General features: G+C 47.8%; 2 protein-coding genes and 2 non-coding genes across 11 annotated transcripts; 3 read left to right on the forward strand and 1 right to left on the reverse strand.

Annotated features, from left to right (window-relative positions):
- The first annotated feature begins 2,324 nt into the window (after positions 1–2,324).
- Agbl5 (AGBL carboxypeptidase 5) lies at positions 2,325–22,231 on the forward strand. 8 transcript variants are annotated; one of them, XM_050128494.1, is made up of 17 exons: positions 2,325–3,016; positions 3,701–3,842; positions 5,130–5,387; positions 5,586–5,757; positions 5,873–5,928; positions 6,021–6,185; positions 6,884–7,061; positions 7,478–7,656; positions 8,056–8,518; positions 8,932–9,101; positions 9,418–9,553; positions 10,041–10,249; positions 10,892–11,106; positions 18,757–18,912; positions 20,308–20,420; positions 21,177–21,310; positions 21,673–22,231. In XM_050128494.1, the coding sequence occupies exons 3-17, from the start codon at positions 5,176–5,178 to the stop codon at positions 21,842–21,844; spliced, it is 2,730 nt and encodes a 909-aa protein (XP_049984451.1). In that variant the 5' UTR covers positions 2,325–3,016; positions 3,701–3,842; positions 5,130–5,175; the 3' UTR covers positions 21,845–22,231. The 8 variants fall into 8 exon arrangements, 7 of the variants coding, with proteins under 7 accessions (XP_049984451.1, XP_049984453.1, XP_049984452.1 ...); XM_050128496.1 differs by lacking the exons at positions 2,325–3,016; positions 3,701–3,842 and adding an exon at positions 3,499–3,700; XM_050128495.1 differs by lacking the exons at positions 2,325–3,016; positions 3,701–3,842 and adding an exon at positions 3,943–4,081.
- On the forward strand, positions 3,060–3,148 carry Trnay-gua (transfer RNA tyrosine (anticodon GUA)). Its single transcript is given in 2 exon segments — positions 3,060–3,096; positions 3,113–3,148. It is a non-coding gene; the product is annotated as a tRNA-Tyr (tRNA).
- Trnaa-agc (transfer RNA alanine (anticodon AGC)) lies at positions 3,486–3,558 on the forward strand. The gene has a single exon. It is a non-coding gene; the product is annotated as a tRNA-Ala (tRNA).
- On the reverse strand, positions 22,060–23,173 carry Ost4 (oligosaccharyltransferase complex subunit 4, non-catalytic). Its single transcript, XM_050128501.1, has 3 exons — positions 23,169–23,173; positions 22,905–23,042; positions 22,060–22,302 (listed from the first exon to the last, which is right to left on the reverse strand). Exon 2 carries the CDS (start codon positions 23,039–23,041, stop codon positions 22,928–22,930), a length of 114 nt encoding a protein of 37 aa, XP_049984458.1. The 5' UTR covers position 23,042; positions 23,169–23,173; the 3' UTR covers positions 22,060–22,302; positions 22,905–22,927.
- Positions 23,174–23,535: the final 362 nt, after the last annotated feature.

Raw genomic sequence — 23,535 nt, forward strand, 5'->3', positions numbered from 1 at the left:
TGCTAAGTCCATTTGAGTCACGATATCCGTTAGTTTCCTCATTTCTCTGTTGTTTCTGTGAGGCAGACCTGCCCAGTGGTGTGAGTGGGGTGTTGAAGTCTCCCACTGTTAAATATATGGGGCTTGATGTGTGCTATGAGCTTTAGTAATGTTTCTTTTATGAATGAGGGTGCCCTTGTATTGGGGACATAGATGTTCGTTATTGAGACTTCATCTTGATGGATTTTTCCTGTGATGAATATGAAATGACCTTCTACATTTCTTCTGGCTAATTTTAGATTGAAGTCGATTTTGTTAACTATTAGAATAGCTACACCAGCTTGTTTCTTAAGTCCATTTGATTGGAAAATCTTTCCCCTATCCTTTACCCTGAGGTAATGTCTTCTTTGTAGTTGAGGTGTGTTTTGTGTATGCAGCAGCAGAATGGATTCTGTTTTCATATCCAGTCTGTTAGCCTGTGTCTTTTTATGGGTGAATAGAGTCCATTGATATTAAGGGTTATCAATGACCAGCGATTGTTTGCTCATGTCACTTTTTTGGTACTGGTGTTATTGTGTGTGCATTTCTCTTCTTTGGGATTTGCTGGTGTGGGAATATCTATTTCCTGTGTTTTTGTGGATGTCGTTTTGGGTTTGAGTTTTCCTTCTAGTACTTTCTATAGGGCTGGATTTGTGGATAGGTATTGATTTAATCTGATTTTGTCATGGAATATCTTGTTTTCTCCATCTATATTGATTGAAACTTTTGCTGGATAAGTAGTCTGGGCTGGCGTCGGTGGTCTCTTATGTGTCTACATGATGCCTGTTCAGGACCTTCTGGCTTTCATTGTTTCCCTTGAGAAGTTTGGTGTAATTCTGATAGGGCTGCCTTTATACATTGTGTGACCTCTTTCCTTTGCAGCTCTTAGCATTTTTCTTTATTCTGTATGTCTAGTGTTTTGATTATTATGTGGTGAGGGAACTGCTGTTGCCACAGCCTCTCCCAGGGCCTGGTGACCTGACCGCCATTGCTGCTGAGATGGCCTGGCTCTGCGGCAGGTCTGTTCTTGAGCATGTCCTGGTATTCACGTGGAGGTCAAAGGACAACTAGGAAGAGTTGGTTCTCTCGTCCTCCATGAGGGTCCAGGGAATCAAACTCTGGTCCCTCTGGCTTGGCAGAAAATGTCTTTACTGCTAAGCCATCTTAATGGCGCTGAAGGATTCTTTAATACTTAAACCAGTGAATACCATAATAGAATTTTGTATATTCCAGGAATATACTTGGCAACTTTTATCAAAAGGTAGAAAAGTCTCACATTGTCTGGCCAAACAAGTACGCTCCTAAAGGTTTTCTAGACGAGTAAGTAGAAATATGGGCAAAGATTTCTAAGGATGTGCACGTTGGGCACGGAGGTGTTATGCCCAGATTGCAGGTCTCGGGACCAGCTTCGACAAAAATACCACTTGCCAGGGAAGGGACATGGGGATCAGAAATATATGTAAAAAGTACGAAGACGCAAAAATAATAAAACAGAAACCACAGAATAGTACCGGGAGGGTGTTCCAGAGAATGCTGGAATCGCCTGCGTTTAATTTCCAGTTATTTAAAATACCCCGACCCCAAAAGGTAGGAGTAAGATTTTAAAAAAACTGCATTAACATGATACAAGGAAATGAACAGAGGCGGGTGTGGTGTTGCACGCTTTTATCTCAGCATTCTGCATACAGAGGCATGCGAAGCTCTTCGAGTTCGATAGACCCCGGACTCAACACACACACACACACACACACACACACACACACACACACACACACACACACACACACGGAACAAAACAAAAACACCAAAAAACAAACCTCCAGTAGAGCGTACATTTTTGTACAGACAGCGTCGTCGTTGCCCTAAAAGTCCTTAAACCACTCTAATCTAAGCAGTGTTGGGCCTGGTTAGCACTCGCGTAGAAGACCCCTTTGGGAATACTTTGTGCTGTAGGTTTGAGAAACAAATAGATAAGTATGTTTTGTGAATCTCACATTTTAAAGGCGTCTGAATTAAATATAGCCAGGGAGGAAAGAGAGGGGGCGGGAATAATGGGGACAGGAATAATGGAGGAGGAAAGAGAAATATGAATTACTTAAAAATGTTAAACGTGTGCCCCGAAAACTCTCCACAGCTGAGGTCCAGGCACGATGGCAGCATTCCCCCACCCCCAGCAGAATGAAATCAAACAAGATTTCAAATTATCATTCCACCTAGCCGGACGTTTCAGAACTGGAACCGGAGGCTAGGTCTCTGGACACACCCACTCCGCCAGACAGAGTCGGCTGCGCGGAGGACCAGGGGGTTGAATCTGTTCCTTAAAAAAATAAAAATAAATAAATAAAAAATCTCGTAGCTTTCAGTGAGCCAACAGTGGCCTGGCCCTGTGAGGAAGAGCAACAAAAACTTGAGCTCACATAAGGAGCAGGGTCGGGGTAGACGCAAGGTCGACCCATCCAGAGGAGACGCTTGATTACCAAATGACGGGGAAAGAGTCCAGGTGGGGCGGAAACCCTTCCCAGACCTCGAAAACCAGTGAACTTGTTTAACAAGCGCTGGGCACTGCAGATTGGGCAGTTTGGGAGACTGCACCCAGCCGGCCCAGGGTACTCGGGATCAGGAATCCGCGTCCCCCGCCATATCCTAGGGTCTGAGACTCAGGGATCGCTCATCTCCCGCGGCTCGGCGTTTCCTTCTGGCGAGGGCCTGAGTGAGTGTCTTTCGCACCAGCAGGAGCATGCTTTTTACTTGCACCGCGCCAAAAAACAAATGAAACCTGGATCTGAAGCAGCGAACACGATTCGCAGTCCCCCAAACATCAGGAGTGGTGTCTGCACAGCGGGAGGAACGCCAGCTCAGCTCGGCCCTGAGCCGGCTCGCAGCACGCTCGCTCCCGCTGCACGGTGCAAACCCGGCGAGCCTGCTCTTTCGTCTTTCCTTCCGGCTCCAGCTCCCCCAAGACTGCTGAGAAACAGGCCAGAACTCAGAAAAATTCCCGGTAAGCATTAGAAGGAAAATGGCAAGTTCCGGGAGCAGCGGAGCCTTCGATAGCTCAGTTGGTAGAGCGGAGGACTGTAGTGGATGAGCCCTAGCAATCCTTAGGTCGCTGGTTCGATTCCGGCTCGAAGGACTTCGTACATTGTTTTTAGAACTTCATCCAATCTCAATTACTCGCGGGGTAAAAGCTATAATTTGGTTATAGGCAATGTATTTGCTTGACGACTGTTGACCTGGGGTGCGGCACGTAGGCAGTTTAGTAGTCGAAGTACAATGCATTTTGTTCGAGCAATGGGTGTAAAGATGATTACTGCAAAAAAAAGTCCTTATTGCTTATGTGTTTGTTACATGGCTCAGTTTCAAAACCTTGCCGAGAGTTCCAACGTACTTTATACTCTGTTAGAAATTTTCCGTTCAATTGGCCTCCGGGAAACCTTGTAAAGGCAATAGGAAGGCAAGGACCAGCAGTTGGGGGATTAGCTCAAATGGTAGAGCGCTCGCTTAGCATGCGAGAGGTAGCGGGATCGATGCCCGCATCCTCCACTTCCCTTTTTGCGATCCGCAGCCATGCTATGGCCAACACTGGCAGGTTCCTGGACAACTTGTTGTTGGCCTTTTGCTAGACAGTAGAGATAAGGGCACGGTAAGCAAGGATCCGCTTCACACGGCGTCTTCTTGTCCGCAGGTGAGTCTTTTCCTCTTGCCCGCGCCCCGGCTTTGTCTTTCCCGCCTCGGGGTGGCGGGCCGTTAACCGCCTCCAGAGAAGACGCTGCCTGAGCGGCGGACGGCGCTGGCCCGCGGGAAGCCCCCAAACGGCCCCCTCACAGGTACCTGCCAACGTGCACGGAACCCTGCGCGCCGGCCAATGGCAGCACGCTTTACTGGGCGGGTAGCCAGCTGCGACTGCGGCCAATAGGCAAGAGACTTCTTGTTTCCTGGCAGAGCGGGGTCCCGGCACCGCGGCTCTCTGGTTTTGTGTGGGTCCTGGGTGGAGGGCCCGGGTGCCGGGGCCCGAGGTGCCGCCTCGCTAGCGGGACAGGGAGCGGGAGCAGCGGCCCGGAGAGAGGTGAGGGGCTCTGCGCGGACTGCGGCCCCGCGGCCGGCCCCGCCCCCTTCTTCAGCCCGCTCCGCCCGAGCCCCTGTCGAATGCCACCCCGCCCCCCGGCCTGGCGCGGTCGGCCGACCCCGCCTCTGGCTGACCACCTCCGAGCCCGTGGCCTCACCTCTGACCCCTAGGACCAGCCTTCCCATCCTCCAGAGTCTCTGTCTCGACCCCTCCCACGCCTCCAAACCCTTCCCTGCCCTGGACCAGCCAGTCAGTGCGAGGGTCCTCGCGAATCAAGGAGCTGCTTGCTGCTTCCAAGCGCGATTCTACTGGCCCAGCCTTCCTAGGGGTGCTTAGGACACCCGTTACCCACATCTTCGAGAGTAGCTTTTGCACAGGCTCCAGTGTCTACAGGGCGGGAGGATGGAAACAGACCCTAATTGGAACTGAGGTTCAGGGCAGGTGAGCAAGTGGCTTTGGCCAGGCACAGGCCATGTTTTTCTAGTTTTCATAATAGGTATAGTATAGAAAGGGGGTGGCAACAACAGAAACGGCTCTTCAAGGTCTCGTAGAAACAACAGCATGATTCTAGTCAGTGCTTGTGAAGACAAAGGGGTAAAGAAAGGAAGCCACCATTTACACTTAGAAATTTGGTTCTTTCTGCTCTGGGCCGCACAGTACAAAGCCAATCTAGGAAATGTTAAAATGGCCCCTCCCTCATAGAGTAGGTGGCAGCCATCTGACGTCCAGTCTCTGCTCTTTAGGTTTCTGAGAAGCATGAGAGTCTAGAGTTTGCCAACTCAGCCAAGAAGCCATAGAGCATTTGATTTGGCAGCAGCTGCGTGTAGTTAAATGGGGTCTTTCAGGTTACTCATAACCCTTGGGTGTCCAGGGACAGAGTTCTGTTTTCTCTTGATCTTGCTGGAAGGCTACTTCCATGTTTTCTAAGAAAGGAAGTATTTTGCTTCATAGAATACTAAAAGCATTTCTCATTTCTCCAAAGATACCCAAAAACATTGTTGCATTTTTCTCTCCCGCCTGCCTATAAACCCTTTCGTTTTTCCCCCAGCTCTCAGGGCCTGTGTGGGGCAAGAGGATGCTTTCCCAGCCCCACCATGGAGCTGCGCTGTGGGGGATTGCTGTTCAGTTCTCGCTTTGATTCAGGGAACCTAGCCCATGTGGAAAAGGTGGAAACGGTTTCTAGCGATGGGGAAGTAGTAGGAGGGGGGGCTTCAGCCCCCACTAGTAGCATTGCTTCCCCTGACTACGAGTTCAACGTGTGGACCCGGCCGGACTGTGCTGAAACAGAATTTGAGAACGGGAACAGGTATGAGAAGTGAGAGGGTGGGCGGGAATGTCCAAGTGCCCGGATGCAGAGTGTGGTCAGTCCTTTGACTTACAGACCGTACAGTGTCTCGTTTCCAACCCCTCCCATCCTCTCTGCAGTTTTGACTTGACCCCCATTTCCCACACATTCTCTCTCTAGCCCTCCCACGTCCGACAGCTGGTCTCTCTTGGTTCTCAGGTCATGGTTCTACTTCAGTGTCCGGGGAGGAACTCCAGGGAAACTTATCAAGATCAACATTATGAACATGAACAAGCAAAGCAAGCTGTATTCTCAGGGCATGGCCCCCTTTGTGCGCACGCTGCCTTCCCGGCCACGCTGGGAACGCATTAGAGACCGGCCCACCTTTGAGGTAAGTTCTTCGTTAGGGGGAAAGACCAAGTGCTAGTACAGGAAACAAGTTCCTGAGAGAGCGTACAAGGCAGGCAGCACCCCTGAGTTTAGTATCTTCTTTCTTCCACCCCTAGTTGGGGTCCAGGATGAGCCCCTACTTCAGCAAGCCTGAAGAAGCTGGCTTTCATATGGAAAGTATCAGAGGGAGGGGAGTTGGTAAAGGTGTTCCTAACAGGAGGAGCTCAGTTCTGACAGATGACCATTCCCCTCCTCTTCTCCCCAGATGACAGAGACACAGTTTGTGCTATCCTTTGTTCACCGTTTCGTAGAGGGCCGGGGAGCCACCACCTTCTTCGCCTTCTGCTACCCCTTCTCCTACAGCGACTGCCAGGATTTGCTAAGCCAGCTAGACCAGCGCTTTCCAGAGACTCACTCTACCCATAGCAGGTACTAACCAACCCTTACCCCTGCCACACTGCCTTAGATCCTGTAGTACCTCTACTGCTTCTGGCATTTGTCCTAAGAGCTCTTAACCAGAACTTCATCAGTCTTTTCCCTGTGTGAATGTGGCATTTTGAAAAAGGTGTTCCTTTATAACCACGATCAGCTTACCACCACCTACACTCCTTCTCTCACGTGCCCAGTTCATGTCCTGTTCAGTTCTCACGAGTTATCTAGAATTTGGCCAGTACTGTGGCTGCCCAGCACGTCTTCTTCATCTGCCTCCAATGACAACTCTGTATACGCAAATCTATCCTAAAGCCCCACAGACTAGGAAATCAAACAGAAAGTTCACCCTAAATAAAAGGGGTGGAGGAACGACAGCAAGATGGCTCAGTAAGTAAAGAAGGGTGTTTGCTGCCAAGCCTGATGATAGGAATTCGTCCCCAGAACTGACATGATAGGAGAGAACCAATGTCTGCAAACTACTCCAACAGGCTCGTGTGCACGCACGCACTCCCATTTCAGTCCTGTATTCTGCATCTGGCAGTACAGGCCCACAAACATCCTTAGACTCACCAGTTGACAGGACTAAGAGGTCCCAAAGGTTATGGGGAGGGACCAAATAACACAGGTCCTGAGCTGGTGACGCTGCTCTTTCCAGGACCTCAGGGACTTATGACTAATGATTTTATCCCCCATAGTCCTCTGGATAGCATTTATTACCACCGGGAGCTTCTCTGCTATTCTCTGGATGGACTTCGGGTAGATCTACTAACAGTCACTTCCTGCCATGGGCTTCGAGAAGATCGGGAGCCCCGTCTAGAGCAGCTATTCCCTGATCTTAGCACTCCCCGACCCTTCCGTTTCACAGGCAAAAGGGTGAGTGGGGAGAACATAGGACCAGTCCTCTTGGGTGGAGAAGACGGCTCAGTGTTTAAGAGCACCTGATACTCTTACACAGGATCCTTGTTTGGTTCCCATCACCCACGCTGTCTGTGGTTGCCTTTAACTCCTGCTCCAGGAGGTGTAACAACTTCCACACTTCACAGGCACTTGTAGACAGACACACAGACATACACATAAATAAAACAAAACAGTACTCTCGCTTTATTTTAGCTCCAGCCACTGTGGATAATTTAAAGCTTTACCTCTACGCATTCTGGACCCAGCTTAGCTTGTAGCCCAGGGCAGAGGGCTGCAGTGCAGTACCTCTGGCAGGCAGCCACTCCTACCCACACACGTCAGAGTGGAACTACAGCACTACTGACCTTCCTCTGCTTTCTTCTCCACCTCAGATATTCTTCTTAAGCAGCAGGGTACACCCTGGGGAGACTCCGTCTAGCTTTGTCTTCAATGGCTTTTTGGACTTCATCCTTCGACCTGATGACCCCCGGGCGCAAACCCTACGCCGACTCTTTGTCTTTAAGTTGATTCCTATGTTAAACCCTGATGGTGTGGTTCGGGGCCACTACCGGTAAGTAGCCTAAACCTTTTTGGATTTCCTCAGTTTCTCTGATGTCCCACGTCTCTGTGACAGATAGACAGCCTTCTGACTTGTCTGTATTTCTAGTCCTCTTGTACCCTAACAAGGACGAGTCCTTTTAATGTTCCAGTGAGCTGAGAAGGGATGGCATCTACATACACTCCTGGGCTGAAGCAAAAGTAGGCTCGGTGAAGACTACTTGGGTAGAGGAAACTGTCCTTGGATTTCTATAGTAGGGGGACAACAAGTCAAGGAAGGGTCATGTCCTCCTTTCTTTCCCAGCATAATTTAAGCCGTGCACTCACAAGTCTTCCAGCCTCCTTGTCACCTACTCTAGTGTCTCTTGCTGGCCCAGACACCTAGACCCTGTTCAGTCCTGTCTTCCTACAGCACAGACTCCCGTGGAGTGAATCTCAACCGTCAGTACCTGAAGCCTGACGCCATCCTGCACCCAGCCATCTATGGCGCGAAAGCTGTGCTCCTCTACCATCACGTGCACTCCCGGCTCAACGCCAAGAGGCCCTGTGCCCCGCAGCCCAGTCTCCATCTCCCGCCGCCTGAGACTCCTCTTTCTGACCTTGAGAAAGTCAACAACCTCCACAATGAAGCTCACCTTGGACAGCCACCTGATGGGGAAAGCCCTGAGACCTGGGCTGAGACAGAGCCAGCAGCAGAAGAGAAGACTGACACTGTGTGGGTCCCACCACAACAGTCTCCTGAACTGGAAGAGCCAGCCCCTGACACCATCCCCCCAAAAGAGAGTGGTGTTGCTTACTATGTGGACTTGCATGGACATGCTTCCAAAAGGGGCTGCTTCATGTATGGAAACAGCTTTAGTGATGAGAGCACCCAGGTAGGACTCTAGGTACTGTGTAGCAGTCGGGAGCTGAGGGTTAGGTTACAGGCAAGGTGGGAAGGTGGTCTTCTGGAGAAGCAAGCAGGAAGGCCTGTGCACACTCCCTCTGCACAAGCTTCAAAGGACAAAGAGGTGGCACTAGCACCTTACAGCTTAGCCACTGAGTGAAGAGCAAGCTACCGGCACCCCAGTTCTATAGAGCTTGAGAACCAGAGCAGGAAAATGTGACGGGAAATCTAAGAGCTTAAAAGAAATAATGTTCAGCAGTGAGACTTTCAAGAAACACTGATTACTGCTGATGGCTATAATGGTATATGCTACATAGTCACATGACTGTCTGCCTTATTTTTCTTGCCCCTATCCCTTTTTTCTGTATTGTCTTCTGAGTTGTTTTTTCTTCCCTCAAACAGGTGGAAAACATGCTATATCCAAAGCTCATCTCCTTGAATTCAGCCCACTTTGACTTCCAGGGCTGCAATTTCTCAGAAAAGAACATGTATGCCCGAGACCGTAGAGATGGCCAGTCCAAAGAGGGAAGCGGTCGTGTTGCAATCTACAAAGCCTCAGGAATAATACACAGGTTGGGAGGAAACTGGCATAGTTGAGAAAATAACTTATTTAAAGAAAAAAAATACTTATTCCTAGGTGTTTGAGGGGCTGGAACCACCCAAGTCTTAAAAAGAGAGTCTCAATTAGCACAGTTGGCATTAATCACGGAGTCTTATTTTTGGAGGACTTCCTGGGCACGCGGTCAGTAGTTAGTTGGGAATTATTAGCACTTTCTCTTGGTCTACTTGTTTCCAAGTGATCACCTTCTTAAGCCATCTCACTGCCCCTCACTGTTCTGTCCCAGCACCTGTTCAGACAGGACACTCACAAAGGTCTCTGTGTCTTAGCTACACACTTGAATGCAACTACAACACTGGACGCTCAGTAAACAGCATCCCTGCTGCCTGCCATGACAATGGGCGTGCCAGCCCCCCTCCGCCGCCAGCTTTCCCCTCCAGATACACTGTGGAACTATTTGAGCAGGTATGAATCCATAGACTAAGTGGGGAAGTGGGAACAGTTGATGCTCTGCAAAGTTGTGTGATTTTCTTCAGTTAACTGTCATGGTAATGGCAAAAACATAGGCATGATTTCTGACCCCCAACCCAGACATTACCCTGGGACAGCTAACTAAATCGCCTGGCCTGAGCTGATACTCCTCATGGATTCATTCACTCCTAGTCTCAAAAGCACCCATTATTATAGTCTTGGTATGTCTGTTTCTAGGCATGTAAGAGAAATAAAACTTGAGGTTGTAAAAGATACAAACTCATAGTGTCAACCAAAAGCACACCAGTCCCTGCTCAGAAAAGCAAGCTGTAAACAGACTTGAGATAAAGAACCTGGGCACAAAATTCAGGGTACCCACTGTTACGTCTAGCTTCCTCTTGCCTGTTGTGCTGTGTACCGCTCCCCCAAACAGCAGCTAGATTAAGAGGACAAAGATACTAAACCATACAACTCCCCACAGGTGGGACGAGCTATGGCCATCGCAGCTCTGGATATGGCAGAATGTAACCCCTGGCCCCGAATTGTGCTGTCAGAACACAACAGCCTCACTAACCTGCGGGCCTGGATGCTAAAGCACGTGCGCAACAGCAGAGGTCTGACCAGCACTGTGAGCGTGAGTGTGGGCATGAGCAAGAAGAGAGGAGCTCGAACTCCGCCCAAAAGTAACAAGTAAGACCAGCAGCATGGCGAGTGCAGGAAGGTTGGCAAACTCTAGAGGGGTGCTGTGTTCTGGGTAAATGAAGACTGGGGGGCCGGGCGGTGGGGGCACACACCTTTAATACTAGCACTCAGGAGGCAGAGGCAGGTGGATCTCTATGAGTTCAAGGCCAGCCTGGTCTACAAGAGCTAGTGCCAGCCAAGACAGGCTCCAAAGCTACAGAGAAACCCTGTCTCACAAAACCAAGAAAAAAGGAAAGAAAAAGAAAACTGATGAGATTACTTCAGTTTTTGAGAATGGGAGCCTAGTCCCTTTCACCTAGAGCTGTATCTAAGGGAGCTGAAAATCAGGCCAAGGGACTCCTAGATCCAGAGCAGTGTGGCCAGAGTGTGGCAGGTCTGATCCCAAAGGTAAATGACTTAAGTGAAGAGGGTTCTAGAGCCAGCACCATGGCTACTTTGGATGACCACCAAGATTAGGGGGTATGCCCCAAGTTAGATGCTCCATCCATGGATATGCATTCCCTCCTTTCTTCCTGGCAATGGATTTTTATGCCCTTCAACTCCGGAAGTGAATTTTAATTGCTACATCCTAAGGAAGCCTTAGGACACTTCTTCCCAGGTGCAGGGTAACTGGTATCTGCTTCTTTGCAGTGGATTGCCCATTTCCTGCTCTGAAAACACCTTGAGCCGGGCTCGAAGTTTTAGCACTGGCACAAGTGGTGGTGGTAGCAGCAGCAGCCAACAAAATTCTCCACAGATGAAGAACTCTCCCAGCTTTCCTTTTCATGGCAGTCGGCCTGCAGGGCTGCCAGGCCTGGGCTCTAGCACCCAAAAGGTCAGCCATCGGGTGCTGGGCCCTGTCAGAGGTAAGCCAGTCTGGGAGCCCTTGCAGCAGGTGTTCGGTTGTTTGGGGCATTGCTGGGGGAAAAGAGCTTGAAGACGTGCAAGGAGTAGATCAATAAAACTAGTCTGTAGCAGAAGAATCCAGTCTCTCCTGCGACCTTGTTGTTCCCTACGGCTTGACTTCAGACAATACTGTATATGGCCGGCCACAGGAAGAAGTCCTGGGGATTGTAGCTTCAGCACATGCTAGGAACCAGGGACATTTCCAAGGACAAAACACTTAGCTAAAGCAGTGCCAAACACAGACGTGGAACTTCCATATCAAGGACAATGTAGCAGTGTCTTCGTGTTGGCAGTAGGAGGAAATTCAAACTGTAGCACTGTCCACGGCCTCTGTGGGCTGAAACTTCCTGGCTTCACAGCTACTCAGATAGTAATATCAAGATTCCATTCTTCCAAGGAAAAACTGAAGCAGCTTCTCTCACAGACTTACAAACCAGCAGTCTATCCTCATCAGTGTGCACAGCGGCACAACTAGGCAATAGTAAGTTTTAGATCTCACTTGACGAGATTCTGGGTAGGAAGTTTATGACCAAATCATGGGTTTGAAGGGATGGGGGTGGGGGAAGGGAACAAAAGCTGGCAGGAAGCTGGATTGTGATTGGGTAAGAGAATTTTATAGTATTAGTTCTAGAAATAGACACCACAAATCAGTACTGTTGATGTCTTGTGGGCTATAGAAATTTGTCAAAACATGGAGACTTGTAAGCTGGAACTAAGAGCTGTTTTTTGTGAGCATGTTTCTACTGTTAAGTTTGCACCCTCCTTTTGGAATGCCCTGATATACACTGGTTAGTGTCTGTAAATCTGATTGCTAGTTAGAGAAGCTGCAGAGGAAGCTCAGCTTGAGCTAATTAGAATGTTCTTATTTCTGATACAAAACCTGGTTCTGTTTATATTCCAACCCCGTTGACAGTCTTAACTCATAGCACTATGCTTTAACATATTAGTAACAGTAATGCTTCATATTAGATAGCATTTGATAACGAATAAGACAATATCATAAATAGCTTCATTTCATCCAAGCAGGTCCTGTGGGATGCAGAGTGCACCCATTTTTCTGATGAGCCTTAGACTGCTTTAGGAAGGGCTTGTCCAGCTAGGTGTGGTGGCACAGACCTGTAACACTGGCTTGGTAGGCTGAAGCAAAATGACAATTGAAGGCCAATCTGGGCTCCCTAATGATGCTTCTCCCAGGGGTGAAGTGGTGAAGAATGGTTTATTCCTTAAGTGGCAATTATTCCAGTTTGTCTTCTAGGTTTTTAGTATATCTAGTCTCCCATAGTCAAATATGGATGAAGTTTTGGTTTTTGTCAGCCTTTCCTGGATCATAGCTCATTTCTTTATCAGCATTATAAATTTTCCTTCCTTGACCACAAAGGGCCTTTTCTATATCACTTGCATGAGGAGTCAAGGCAGGTTTTTTTTTTTGTTTGTTTGTTTTTTGGGTTTTTGTTTGTTTTTGGTTTTTTTGAGGCCGGGTTTTGTTCTGTAGCCTAGATTGGCTTAGGATCCTCTTGCTTCAATTTAACAAATGCTGGGTTATAGGCAGGCTATCATTCCCAGTTTGTAATCAGTATTTTAGTGACACCCTCCAGTCCCACTTCCTGATGCAGAACTTTTCTGAAATCCTTGATGTGAGGGCCTGGTATTCTTTCTCTTGTTGCTTCCCCAGAGAACTAACAGAAAACATTCAGCCTGAGCACCAAGTAGTTCTTGCTTGATTGACGAGAAGCTTCACAGAGGAAACAAGACAGTAAATACACATTAAAAATACATGCACATTATAAACATTCAGGGCATTTGGGGGGCTACTGTGGTAGGTCATGAGTAATGAAGCAAAGAATGTTCAGTTGAGAAACGGCTTTGAAAAACAAATAATATGTGGCTTGACAAAAACATTCCAGAAATGAGAAATGACAGCCATGATCAGAAACACATCTCCTGGGTGGACAAAAGCGTGTATACTTAGCTGACATAAAAGGGCTACACCCTTCACCACAAAATCTGGTGAAGAAACGTGGGAAGTAGAAGTGTTTTGAAAACAAGGATGTTTAAAATAAGGCATATGGTAACAACGATATGCTTCTAAGAAAAATAGGAACAAAGTACTGCACTGCATGCCTGAAAGGGAGAGGGGAGACTGGCTTGCAGTCATTTATTTATGCACGCGCTACTAGAGCCTGGACCAAGGCCTGCAACAGAGACGTCTAAGCATTAGAACAGAAGCGGCAAGATTCAGTAATGATAAGACAGGTGAGCTAGGAACCTTCACGGTTATGTGCAGAGGAAAGTTATGGTGACACTCGGACACTTTGGGGAAAACCATGAAAAGCTATTTTAGACACGCCTATATTCCTTAGGTTATCTGTGGAGATGCCCTATAGGCAAGTGGAGGGTTGGAGAACTAAGTCACCACATCGAAGTGCCAGTATACTAAGTGAGAAGGCATGCTTGCATTCTCAGGTGAACGAGCTTGGAACAGAAAGAGCTGGCTAAAGAAGAGATGCCCCCAAGACTTGCATAAATACTTGTAAAAGCAGAGAACTATGGCTTTGAAGTCAAGGGTCAAGATAAAAGTTACTATCAAAATAGTGTAGGGAGTTAAAAGTTAAAAAGTAGGAATCTTAAAAGTGTTCTGCTGGGCATTTGCTGGCATTGTTCTTTGAAGGCCCTCAGGAAGGGAGGCTGGTTCTGATTTTAGATAGGGCTGCAATGCAGACTAACATCTGGACATGGCGTTTTCAATCAACTCTTGAGAAAACTTACTTGTCTAGGGTGATCTGTCCTGCAAGGTTACAGTGTGACATTTGTTTTCACGTCTCTGGCTCTCTGGCCTCTACCACAGCAAGCTATATGCTTTGTTTATTTGCATTTATTTATTGCGTGTGAGTGTATGTTGTCTGTGGGCAAGGGCACATGCCACGGCCCCCAGTGGCGGTGAGAGAACAACTGATGGGAGTTCTCCTTCCCTCTCTACCATGTGGGTCTTGGACACTGAACTCGGCCATCCTGGCTTGCCTGTTGTTTTCAAAGCTAGAAAAAGAAAACATGACCCCCCAGAACACAGAAATTTTAACTGTAAATGAGCTATACTTTCCCAAAATTTGAACTGTGGTTTGATAATTTTGTTGTTTTGATTTGTGAATTTATAAAATTTCTATGTCAAGTGTGGCAGTACATGCCTGTAATCCCAGCACTTGGAAGATAAAGAAAAGGTCATCCCTTGGCTACAGAATGAGTTTAAGGCTCTACCCACCCACTCCCCATAAAAAAAAAAATCAATTACTATATATATTTAACTATACATTTTATTGGTTTTATTGACTAGAACAAACATGATATTGGGGGTTCCAGGGAGTTTTCTCAGGGTAAAGATCTGGGCAGCTCAGCCAGCAGCTTAAGGCAGACAGGGAACTGGTCTGAAAGGCTCCATTTCAAGCTGGGAGACGGTGATATAGAAGGCCCATGAAGGCCAACTTCAGACCGGAGGCCACACAGTTCTGAGTCGGTCTTAATTCCCGTGCCTGACCTTAGGGCCAGAATCTACCTGGCTCCCAGCTACAAACGGTGCTCCTCCTACCTTCCCAGACCTGTAGCACAGCTATAATCTACCATCTCACAGACACCAACAAGACTATCTGCTGTGACTGTAGGGAAAGAGGGCACTAGAGAGCAATACAGTGAAGTGAGAAAAGGCAAAGGCATGCAAGAAACTGCAAAAGTTGCCAGGCAGTGATGGTGCACTCCCAGAACTTGGGAGGCAGAGGCAGGTAGATCTCTGTGAGTTAGAGGCTAGCCTGGTCTACAGAGCAATTTTCAAGACAGGCTCCAAAACTACAAAAAAAAAAAAAAAGAAAAGAAAAGAAAAGAAAAAACTGCAAGAGCTAAAGGGGCCAGGGTAACATTATACAGAGCAGGTGATGCACCCAGGACACAAAATTCCATAATCATGCAGTTGCCCCTTTCAGTTTTGCATCCAAGGTTTCTCACTTGCATGATTCTAGTCTTGCCCCTTCAGCCTATCTATCCAGCCAAATGTTGTGAAAGGTGAGGCAGGAGCCTTTAACTGTCGCCCTCTCACCAGCACCTCTCATCTGACTCCCAGTTCCGTCACTTGAACCTGCTATTACTAGAACTCTTGCCTGGCCTAGTCAGTGCCTTGGCTCAGCTAACAGGCAACTTTTGGTAGAGTAGCTAATGGTCAGCTCTCAGTGGCAGTCAGTTCCTCTGGGGTGAGTCAATAGGACTTGCTGTCTCTATCACCATTGCCACTTTGATCAGTATCAGGAAATCCACCAACACTAGGACCTAGCACTATGCCTAGCACTTCAGTATTCAGCAAATGCTTACTATGTGATGAAGGAAAAGTTTAGCTGGGAGTTAAATTAATGCTTAATCTAATCTTTCTAATTTTCATAGGGTTGTAAGAACCAGCTGTGTAAGAACCCTATAATATCTAGGGTACTAAATTGGGAGATGTCCCAAAGATGTTTGGAGAGATGATGTAGACTCTAGGTATAAAGCAACAGACTTAATATTTCCAACTATGACACCTTAAGAATGTGCATCCTGGCTCAACTTAGCGCGGCTGCCCTATCCTGCCAGTCCCAGCTTGTTACCATAAAATACCGTTTTACCACCTGTGGAAGCAGGGCTGATCACAGTACTCTGCAATGGGCATTACACTGTTGACTGTAACTCAAAACTAAATACAGAATTGGGGCTCCTTTTATCCTCTTAACAGAAATAGGGTAAGACCTGGATTAAGAGGAGTCAAAAGTCAAAACACAAAGTGAGTTAGAACCGGGTGATGGTTCATGCCTTTAATCCCAGTATTTAGGAGACAGAGGCAGGCGAATCTGAGTTCAAGGCCAGCCTGGTCTACAGAGTTCCAGGACAGCTAGGGCTGTTAAAGAGAGACCTGTCTCGAAATACCCCCTCCCCTTTCAAAGTGAGCCAGCTGTGTTTCCATTGACAAATTACAGGAAGGTGTTAAGGCAGTCTTAAAGTAATTTATTGAAATACTTGTCTTTAATACTTTATATTTTCCAGACTCACCAGACCTTGCCTTTTTTTTTTTTTTTTTCAAAACCTGATTAGGGATAAGACTCCTGAGCTTTAAGCCTTGCTTTCTTTCTTAGGTTCTAGTCTCCCATTTTGTGTTGCCTTTTTTTTTTCAATCTTTTTATCTGATTTGCTTCATTATTTCCAGAGTGACACTCAGCACTCTATTACTAGAACCTATATGTGTCCCAAAGGTTTGTCTTTTTTTTTTTTTTTTTTTTGGTTTTTCAAGACAGAACAGGGTTTCTCTGTAGTTTTGGGGCTTGCCCTCTTGTAGACTAGGCTGGCCTCGAACTCACAGAGATTCACCTGCCTCTGCCTCCCGTGTGCTGGGAATAAAGGCGTGTGCCACCACCACCCGGCTTTGTCTTTTTTTTTTTTTTTTTTTTTTTTAATTTGACAGAAGTTCATTTAGTGCAGGTTGGGTTCAAACTCACTTTGTAGACAACTGGCCTCCTGCCTCCACTCCAGAGTGCTGGGATTATAGGTGTGTGTTCCCATACTCTTAACCACTTTCTTGCTTCTTCATTACTTGAGGGTAAGGTGAAGGATCGTGCTGTCACAGGATTTTAGCTTGCCTGTATGTAGACATGATTTCTGATCTACACACCCCATTTCTGCCTACTGTGCTGAGGAACATGCCTCCATTTGTATGACAAGGTCTCACTGTATAATCCTGGCTTGTCTAAAACTTGCTGTGTAGATAGATAAGGCTGGCTTCACTTGAGAGCTCTGCCCACCTATGGGGTTGAAGGTACACATTCTGCCCTAAAAGACAATTTCAGTACTCACATCTTCAATCCAAACCACCAGGTCTATACACTTGAGTACCACAAGTCACTGAGGGTGACTAATGTTACAGGCTGATGTGGCCACAAGTCTCTCCGACTCCTGTTCTTACCAGCATTTCTGCTCTCACTAGCCCCCTAAGGTCTGGTTGTTTTGTACTCTTACAAATCTAATTTAGACTTTAATTGCTATCCAGTGCAGGGACACATAGCAAGAAGGGCTTCCATCCTAAGATCGATCAAAATAGTCTTTGAAACAGGGCCTCATTATGAAGCACATGCTGGCCTGGAACTTGTAGTCACCCTGCCTGTCACAACCTTCTGCATGCTGGGATTACAGGTTTGCACTGTTACGTATGTAACAGTGGCACAGCCTGCTAAAACCCAGTATAGACACCTCATACCTGTATTTATATTAAGACACCTAGGATACTGACACCAGTGTTTTGTTTCTATGACAATTCAAGAGCACCTGGCACCTGCTAAAAGCTACTGAACCTGTACTCTAAGTCCCCTGTCCCATTCACCTACCATCTGTCTCTGGTGCCACACCCTTCAGAACCTGTAGTAGACAAGTTCAGGCCAAAGGAGTATGTCGGAGTACTACCCCTAGAAGTTAAGTATGCCCATAAACTTTAAGAGGTGACTGATCTATAAACAACTATACTAGCCATGTGAAAAAGGGAACTAATTTTGCCTGTAAATGGCCAAGGTAACATTTACAGGGAGCTCACATTTGAGATGGAACATGGAAGAGACTCAAAGTACTGCCTAAAGAAAAACAGAAATTTCAAAGCTAGTAGCAACCATGGCTGAGGTATGAGCAATGAAGCTAGCATCCTAATGATAGGTAGCCAAGAAACACAGCACAGGACCCTCAATATAAGGGTTTAGAATGGACTTTATCTTTAAAAGACCTTCAGAATTTAGCTACATGTAGTGGTGTGGTGAATGCATACAGTCCAAGCGTTTGGCAGGGTGTGGCAAGACCAAAAGTTCAGGTCTAGCTTAGATTATACAGTGAAGACAGTCTGAGCTACACAGTGAGAATCTGTCTGCAGATAAACTGTTTCTCCCTTACCCAAGCCTCAGTGAATTATAATTTTAAAAAAAAAGTTTCTATTTTAGGATAACTTGGTGGCACCTATGTAAAAGTATGATTTTTTTTTTTTTTAAATCAAACCAAGGGAGAGGATGGAGAGTGAAAATATCCATTTATACCCTGGCAACTGCATGGATAAGATGCAAGTGTCGAACCATCAGGATTTGACTAAACAAATGGAAATGCAAGGGAGAAAATGAAGTGAAAAATGAAGTGAGCTTCCTAGCAGACAGCAAAGGAGTGGGGAAAAGGCAGTAGGATTTGGTTTGGCAATCAGAGACTTAAGAAGAAAAGGGCCTTAGAGATTACAGGACTTAAGAAAAGAGGAAGGCCAGATGGCTGGAACATTGGTCCTCAGTGAGAAAAGGAGCAGTTAGAGGTGAGGGAAAAGTCTAGTAAGGCCATGTTCTAGAATCTGTAACTTTTAACAACAAACTGGTAGGATGAGAGCTGGCTGAGATTTAGATGTCTGGAGTCAATATTAGATGTCTTTCATCTCAGTTGCTCCAGAACAGGGCAGGTGACTGCTTTGTTGGCAAACTTGAAAACAGGCATCTTCTGACTATGCCTGGCCAGGGGAAGCCAGCAAGTCAGTGAAGCCCATCATATGGTGTCTCACTAATTTTATCTTTACTGGCTGTGCCCTTTCCACTCAGAGCCCCGATGCCCAGACAGAAGACGGCGGCAGCAGCCACTGAACCATCGTCCTACCACAAGCAGCCTGGCCCCATCCCCAACTCTTGCTAATTCTGGCCCAGCCTCCTCACGAAATCTGGGCTCCTGTCTACTGCCCAATTCACTCAGCTTATCAGGTCTGTACCCACTGCCCCTGAAATCCGAGTTGCCCAGCTTCTTGTCTTCTGTACCACCCAGGGCTTAGACAGGCTACCAACTAAGCTTCAAGAAGAAACCCTTCAGCTGTACTGCTACCTAACCTGGACTTCCTTTCTTGACCTGATGTATACAGGCCACTTCAGAGCAGGTGTGAGTTATTCTGGTATCTCACACTCCTAACACACGTGCCTTTGTATGGGAGGGTGGAATTCAATGAAATGAATTTGTAAAATAAAGTAATAGTTAACATTTATTGAACGTTCACTCTGTGCAGGAACTGCTCTATACTATCTAGTCCTCGCTTGTAGCTCAAGAATGTGAGGACTTTCTACCTGCAAAGTGCTATTTAATCAAGTTCCCTAACTCCAAGAGCTAAGAGTGAGGATAAAATTGGAACATTTGAAACAACACAGGCTTTTCACCTATGGTTATAAATGGCATCCTATACTCTAACTAAACTTAAAAGGCACCTACTTGTATTTTAAGTTAGAGACCCAGCGGTATAAAGAAGTAAATGGGATTATTTTCTTTTTCTTTTGAAACAGGGTCTCTCTTTGTAGTCCTGGCTGTCCTGGAACTCTTTGTAGACCAGGCTAGCCCCAAACCCATAGAGATCTACCTGACTGCCCTGAGTGCTAGAATTAAAAGATCAACAATTAATTATAAGAAACAATCCATGCCCAGCAGGGTTGTTTCCTATGATTGAGTCCAACATATACTGTACCAACCTATCAATTTCTAATCAAGTTAGTCCTCAGTCCAGTTGTTGCACATAATGGACTCCCCCACACCCCCTTTGAGACAAGGTCTATGTAGCCTGCTGTCCTGGAACTCATTATGTAGACCAGTTGGTCTTCCAGTTCTGCCTCTGGAATGCGGAGATTAGAGGCATGACCGATATGCCCAGATGGACTTTATTCCTAAATACCTAAACATCTGATTGGAGTGGGCTCTAAGGTTTACAAATTGAGTCATTAAACCTGAAAGTTTAATTTTAACTCAAAGTGGCAGCTTCACTTCTTGGGTCAGATTAGAACCCCCCAGAGAACATATGACAACATCCAAGGGGGTTCTAGCTATTACAATAGGGAAGGATCTAGGGAGGAAACAGCACACACAATTTGAGGTAGGGATGTTGGTAAACATCCTACTATGCACAAAAATCACTGCAACAACAAATGATTGTACCACTAATTCAATGATGCTGAGTGAAGGGCCGCTGGGATATAGCTCAGTGGTTAGGCACTGGCTTATCATGAAAACCTAGCTTTAATCCCCAGCACCATAAACAAAACAAGGTCAAGAAACTGATGTAAATGAAGTTACCTTCTCTTCTAGTCCTGCCTTGATGATCAGTTTCCTCTGTTCTCTAGGGAGCAGCTGTTCATTCTCGTCTTCAGGGGACAACTCAGAGGCTGTCATGGTGATTGGGAAAAGTCTTCTAGGGGCTGGTGCTCGGATCCCCTGCATTAGGACTCGTTTGCAGGTAAAATTTGGGGGGAGGGTCTTTCCTTGTCCTTAGCATTAGCAGAGCCCAGGAAGACACTATATTCTCCTGAGCACTGGGAGGGAAATGCTGAGTCCTGCTTTACAGCCTCTGTCACCAGCCTATCAGAGCTGCATGGTACCTGAGTGTTAACTTTCCCAGTCCCAATCAGCCAGGTATCTCACTCGTCTCAGACTCCATTGTCCCTGCCAGATGCGCCCCAACCGCAGCCTGCTAGCTTTGGCTTTCCCTACCCGTCCTTAGCGTCTCCTCTCTTTCTGACCAGACCTGCCCGAGGAGAGTTTCCGCCAGGAGGGGTCCCGGATTCCCCAGGTAACACATCTGGTTACTGCTCCTAGTAACAGCCCTACCATCAGACAAGCTTCTCTGGATGGGTGAAGTTTAAGCTGCTCTGGCAGGGGCGGAGGCTCAGAAAGCTGAGGGAGGTCTGCCAGTCCTCTACCATCTTTATTTATACGGCTTCTCAACTCAGCCACCTCTTAACCATGGGATACCCATGGAGGTGAAATGCTGGGCCCTTTGCCACCCTTAGATAAGTAAGACCTGGCATGTTGTCATAAGCTGAATCTGGAAGTTCTTTAGCTGCCACCCCGCCTCATCCTCTCAGCTAGGAACAGTGCTCAGGACTCCTGTGCTAGATTCTTATGCACGGAAACTCTAGAAGCAGAAAGCCTCACTGCAAAAAAAACAAAACAAAACAAAAAAAAACCTCTTAGACTACCCCTGTCCACACAGGCTAGGCCCAGGTTGGGCCGGAGCTCACCGCCGACTCGCAGAGGGATGAGAGGCTCTTCAAGCCCCACATCCCCTATCCCCCAGACCAGAGAGAGCAGTGAGCTGGAGCCGGGACCCCGCTCTGCTACACCAGGGTGAGCACCGGAGTCCAGTCCTTCACCCTTCATTTCTACTATTCTTTCACCCCATTTCCACATTCAGGATAATTTTCTCCTTTTCTCATTGATCCCAAAGACTAAATGCACTTTCATTATTAATTTAGTCCCTGATTTTTATTCCACCATGGCCTGTCTTCACTTCACAGCGTAACTTGTAGTTAGGCCCTTAAGGCCTAGGCACTAGCTAGCTAGTTCTAATAGCAGACTTCTGTGCAGTAGTGAATCTGCCTAGTCCTACCCACCTTCACATTTCCCTCTTCACCTCCCAGCCCCTGGCTAACAGACCAGAAATGGGGCTGTTTCCACAACCCTGATTTCCTCTCTTTTCTCTGTTGCAGGCTGCCTCAGGCCGGCCCCCCACGGCCCCACTCTGCCCCTGCCTTTTCTCCTATTTCCTGTACTCTATCTGACTCCCCAACCCGGATTTGTTACAGCAGGGGGCCCCTGAACCAGTGTGAGGTTTGTTTCGTCCCTAAATCTCCATCACTCACTATTTCTCCCAGGGTCTGACCATGCCTTTACCTCCATGCCCAGGACATAGACCTAAGGTGAGGGAACACAGTGAACGATATGTTAGTCCCGTCTTCCAGCTGCTGGTATCATGTGACAACATAGCTCCTTAGGATACCACGTCCGAGGCTTTGCAGAACATCACCTTGAGACAGAACAAAACAGGGACCTGCCACCCCTTCCCCCCCTCCACAGCACAAGATTTTGGGACCACAAAAAATATATATCTATATTTTTGTATTGGGGGGAGGGAATAGAAAAGAAAGCAGCCCCTATACTGGGCCCTATTCAGTGGCAGCTTCTTGTTCCATAGAGTTAAGGAAGACTTTGAGGAAATAAAAGTTGTTTGGAAAAATCCAGGTGTAGTTGCTTTGTATGCTGTGATGGGTAGGAGGGATGCAGTGAAGTGTGAAGGCCCCGCACACCCTCCATCTTGCCTCAGACTATGTCCTGGAACCCTAGAAAAAAGGGGAAAAACGCGAAGTAAGGAAAACGCTGCAGCTTTCTTTCCCTGCGGGAGATCCTTCAGGAGCCCACCCCTATCTAGCCCGGTTCCCCTTACATTCTCAAACACACTTGGTTCCCAGACTCTGCCCCCCTCCCTTTTGACCTCTGGTTTGTGTTTGTAGATAACCCATAAAAACAAGGTCCCTGGTTTCAGAACATGGAAGTCTACATCTTTCACTACCATGCTCCTCCCCCAACCCTGCCTCAGGCTCCGTGGGAAAGTGAGGCTTGGGGCCTGATCCCACACTTGGGTGGCACAGTTACGGCCTTTGTCTTGGTGTCAACGACTCCTTGTAACTTGGCACTTTATCTGCTGGGAACCTCAAAACTGGAGCCTGAGTAGGATCCGGAAGCCCACCCTCATTGTAGTAGGAAGCCGTTTAGGGGAAGAAGCAGTGTTTCAAGGCAGTATACAGAGTGCAAACAAGGGGGCCCGGTTCTGGTCTAAGCTTGGCTAGACTCGTTCTGACTTCAAGTTCCTAAGCCTGTAGGCCCTGGCGCGGCCTCACCACTCAGCTCTCTGGGGCCTGGGCGCTACTGCCCGGACCGTTACCTGGGGCGGAGAAAGCGCTACTTTCATTCCTGCTTCTTGGGATTGTTGACTGCCACGTAGTGATAGAGAACCACAAGCAAGAAAAGCGACACGCCCAGCATGTTGGCGAAGATGGCGAGCTGCACGTCCGTGATCATCCTGCGAACAAGGGGAGGGACTGAGCCTCGGGTCGCGCTCTCCTTGCCCTTAGCAGGCCCGGTCCTCGCCACCGCGGTCCAGCTTCCGCCGGGCTTGCGTGTGAGACGGCGCCTGTGAGGCTCTCACCTGACCAGCTCCACTCGGCTCCGATGCTACTGCTCGCTGAACAGCTCGAGGTAGGAGACCTGAGCCGGAACTTCGTAGCGCTAGTCAGGGGAACGGCAAGGAACTTCCGGCTTCTCTACCCCGCCGACTCGTCTGCTCCGGCGCCACGAGCGGGCCTTGGGCGGAGCTTCGAGGAGGCCGCCCAGCTGCGGGGGGCGGGGCGGGACTGGGATTTCCGCAGCTGGCAGCAGCTGGCGCGGCGGGAGCCGCGGTTAGCTAGCGCTGCTGTGGTGGTGGCAGCCTCCCTGGAGCCGAGGAGTGGGCTAGGGCGAGGGTGCGGCGGGCGGGAGGCCGGGCCTGACCCGCAGACTCCGACCCACTTTCCTGC

This window comes from Alexandromys fortis, unplaced genomic scaffold, assembly GCF_014885135.2.
Source record: "Alexandromys fortis isolate MF-2015 unplaced genomic scaffold, M_Fortis_MF-2015_v1.1 scaffold_304, whole genome shotgun sequence".
Taxonomy (NCBI): Eukaryota; Metazoa; Chordata; class Mammalia; order Rodentia; family Cricetidae; genus Alexandromys; species Alexandromys fortis.